The sequence below is a fragment of the Etheostoma cragini genome, unplaced genomic scaffold, assembly GCF_013103735.1.
Source record: "Etheostoma cragini isolate CJK2018 unplaced genomic scaffold, CSU_Ecrag_1.0 ScbMSFa_327, whole genome shotgun sequence".
NCBI lineage: Eukaryota > Metazoa > Chordata > Actinopteri > Perciformes > Percidae > Etheostoma > Etheostoma cragini.
In genome coordinates, this window is record NW_023267520.1 from 426 (window position 1) to 3,964 (window position 3,539).

At 42.8% G+C, this 3,539-nt stretch overlaps 1 protein-coding gene across 1 annotated transcript; it reads left to right on the forward strand.

Moving 5' to 3' along the window:
• Positions 1 to 729: 729 nt before the first annotated feature.
• Positions 730 to 2,932, forward strand: LOC117940782 (tyrosine-protein kinase receptor TYRO3-like; the record flags this gene model as incomplete). Its single annotated transcript, XM_034865937.1, has 2 exons — positions 730 to 1,116; positions 2,752 to 2,932. Coding segments are annotated over exons 1-2 (245 nt in total), but the record flags the coding sequence as incomplete, so codon positions are not given.
• Between the last annotated feature and the right edge of the window lie 607 nt (positions 2,933 to 3,539).

A 3,539-nucleotide genomic window follows, 5' to 3' on the forward strand; every position in this document is an offset into this window, starting at 1 on the left:
GTGTTAGTGTGTGTGTGTGTGTGTGTGTGTGTGTGTGTGTAATACTATATCTGGACTCGACTCAGCGGCTGAGGGTTCGACTCCACCCTCCTTTCTGCATGCCCCCCCTCCTTGTATTCAGCTGTCCTATCAAAATAAAAGCCTAGAATAATCTTTTAGAAAGATAAATGTTGTAAAGTTACGTTGACATTTCTTGTAAATCCCAAAAATGGATAAAAACTTGAAAGCATAACAAATGAGTTTTATAATGAAATGTAAATTATTTAAAGAACTCAAATTCACTTTAAATTCAGTTCAAACAATTTGTCTAAAACATTTTGAGAAAAAAAGTAACTTTTTACTTAATTCTTATTTATTTAATAACTTCCGCCGTGAGTATGATCTTAATTTAAGTATTCAAATTAAAAAAAATTAAATTAAATTATCGATTTATTTTAATGTCATTTCTTTTAATGACAGTGTTAAAAAAATACGTAAATAACATCCATGTATGTTAAAAATTCAAATAAAATTGTATTATTGCATTGTAATTTTCACTCAAACGCATTCCTAAGTTTATAATTAAGTTCCTTATAGGCTTCCATAATAAAATATTAGAAAAGACAAATTAAATACAAAATATGTGTAAACAAATATTTTTGTTCAAAACGAGTGTGCTTTTGTTTTATTTTGAAGGCGTCATTTCCGGTGTCGACGTGTCTTAGCGTGGTTAACTTGACGTCACGTTCTCTCGGCAGCAGCGGGTGTGTTTGCGGTTTGCTAACGAACTTCTGATTAACTTTGTGTGGTTTTATCTGCTTCATTAACAAGAACACTTGTTATAATCACTACTTAACATTAACATTAATGAGTTAATATTTCACGCTGGAAACGAATCCTCCTCCATGAGTTCAGCCTTTTATCCTCGGAACTCGCACTTTTCTCCGGGTGCAAATCCTGTTTGTCCTGCTGGAAATGAGACTTCTGTGAAGGATTTGGGAGACCGAGCCTAGCCGAGCCGAGCCGAACCGAGCCGAACTAACCCAGTTGGTGGAAGCGAGAGAAATGCCAAGATGAAACCGGTTCTGTGGACTCTCCTGTTTTTCCTGCGGATCCATGAAGGAACCTGTGCAAGCGGTGAGTGCCAGTTAACTAATGCAGTGATTTATATAATTATAATAAATCGTAAGTCATCGGGCTTTAACTCAAACATTACTCCGTGTTTTTGTGTTAGTAGTTGGGTTGAAGTCATCTCTAAACTGGGGTCGACGGTGGGGTAAACACGTTAACTTCACTGAGCCAAACACCGTTGGACATATTTGTGTTTAAAGGTTTTTAACGCTTCTGGAACTATTCACATGTATTAAAACTTATATGAGAAGCTTATATACGTCGTAGAGAAGCTTTCGTCCATTCGGCTTCCACCCAACAAACCAAACAGCAGCTTATCTGAAGCAATGGGCAGGTTTTGAGTCGTTTCGCCGCTGCCTTCGCCAGTCGGAGTGCACCGCAGAGGGCTGTTTGTGAGCGGCATGAATCAGTAGAAATCTAACAATCTCTCTGCTGTAAGCTCGGTGTATGTGTGCCGAATTAACCAAGAACTTCATGTGAGATCAGAGAAGTCCAAGATCCGGCTGTCAGTTTATTGAAATAGCTATAAAGCAAAATTATATTAATTTTCGTTTTTTTTCGAATGAGGGTTTGGCGAGAGGACTGTCCCAGGGCAAAGTGCAGGTTGACTGTTCCTGAGGTTTTATTATCCTCTCATTATGTCGTCACACTGATTATCACAACCGTGTTAACACACACTGATGACGTCATTCTGAACATAATCTTAAGATTAAACACAAATCAGAGAATTCAGCAGGAAATTAAAAATGAGCAAAACAAAATACAAAAATACAACTGAGTTTTAAAATGGTCTAATCTTCTTAGGTAAAATGTAACTAAGAAGATTAGTTTACTATTTTTAAACTTATTGTTAATCATTGCTGTGACAACAGACTTTTATAAAGTTCTGACTCTGGATCAGAATAATTACTTCTTATTTATTTATTATAATAAAGGTCAGAGGTCACATGAGGATAAAAGAAAAGACGAAAAAAATTAAAACTGTAAAAAAAAAAAAATTAAGACAACAAACGACCAGTGTGATGGTGTGTAGCTGTTCACACACACACACACACACACACACACACACAAAAACACACACACACACACAATCAGAGACAGAGAAACACACACACACACACACACACACACACACACAAAAAAACACACACACAGGTCAGGTCTCTACGTCTTTCCAGATGTTTTGTGATGAAATGTCCGGCTGAGAAACAGAATGTTAACCCTCTAATGTCATCGTCCCTCCCTCCGTCCTGCTGTCCCTCTGTCTGTCTGTCCCTCCGTCCTGCTGTCCCTCTGTCTGTCTGTCCCTCCGTCCCTCCGTCCTGCTGTCCCTCTGTCTGTCTGTCCCTCCCTCCGTCCTGCTGTCCCTCTGTCTGTCTGTCCCTCCCTCCGTCCTGCTGTCCCTCTGTCTGTCTGTCCCTCCCTCCGTCCTGCTGTCCGTCTAATGTCATCGTCCCTCCCTCCGTCCTGCTGTCCCTCTGTCTGTCCCTCCCTCCGTCCTGCTGTCCCTCTGTCTGTCCGTCTGTCCCTCCCTCCGTCCTGCTGTCCCTCTGTCTGTCTGTCCCTCTGTCTGTCTGTCCCTCCCTCCGTCCTGCTGTCCCTCTGTCTGTCTGTCCCTCCCTCCGTCCCTCCGTCCTGCAGGCGTCTTCACCAAGCATCCGTCCAATCAGACGCTGTCCCAGGGCAAGGCGGCGCGGCTGGGCTGTGCCGTCCAGGGTCTCACGGAGCCCGACATCGTGTGGATGAAGGACGGAGACAAGCTGTACAGCAGCGACCAGATGTTCCTCACGCTGGGGGACAGACACTGGGAGACATACTACAGGTAATGTAACCCTGGGGGACAGACACTAGGAGACATACTACTGGTACATATCACGCTGGGGGACAGACACTAGGAGACATACTACAGGTACATATAACCCTGGGGACAGACACTGGGAGACATACTACAGGTAATGTAACCCTGGGGGACAGACACAGGGAGACATACTACAGGTACATATAACCCTGGGGACAGACACTAGGAGACATACTACAGGTACATATAACCCTGGGGACAGACACTAGGAGACATACTACAGGTACATACATAATATAATATATAAATCCCCCCCCACCAGACCTGCATGTGACTGTAGTCTGTGAGACAAACGCTCAGATCAGTGGACCACGAGGACTCCAGCCGCTCCCAGGGGCCTCTGGGAAATCAGCTGATTTCAGATCAGACGTCTCCGTTCTAACGGCCTGGATGTTGCCTAAAAAACTGACCTCAGATCTGTCTGGTTCACTGAGCCGCGGCTGATTTAATCGGCTTTACGCTCAGATTCCTGGACAGAAAGGAAAAGTGTTTTACGATTCTAAAAGTAGTGATTATTTACATGGAGTCTGGTGGAGATATACTGCTCTATACACACTAAAAGTAGTGATTA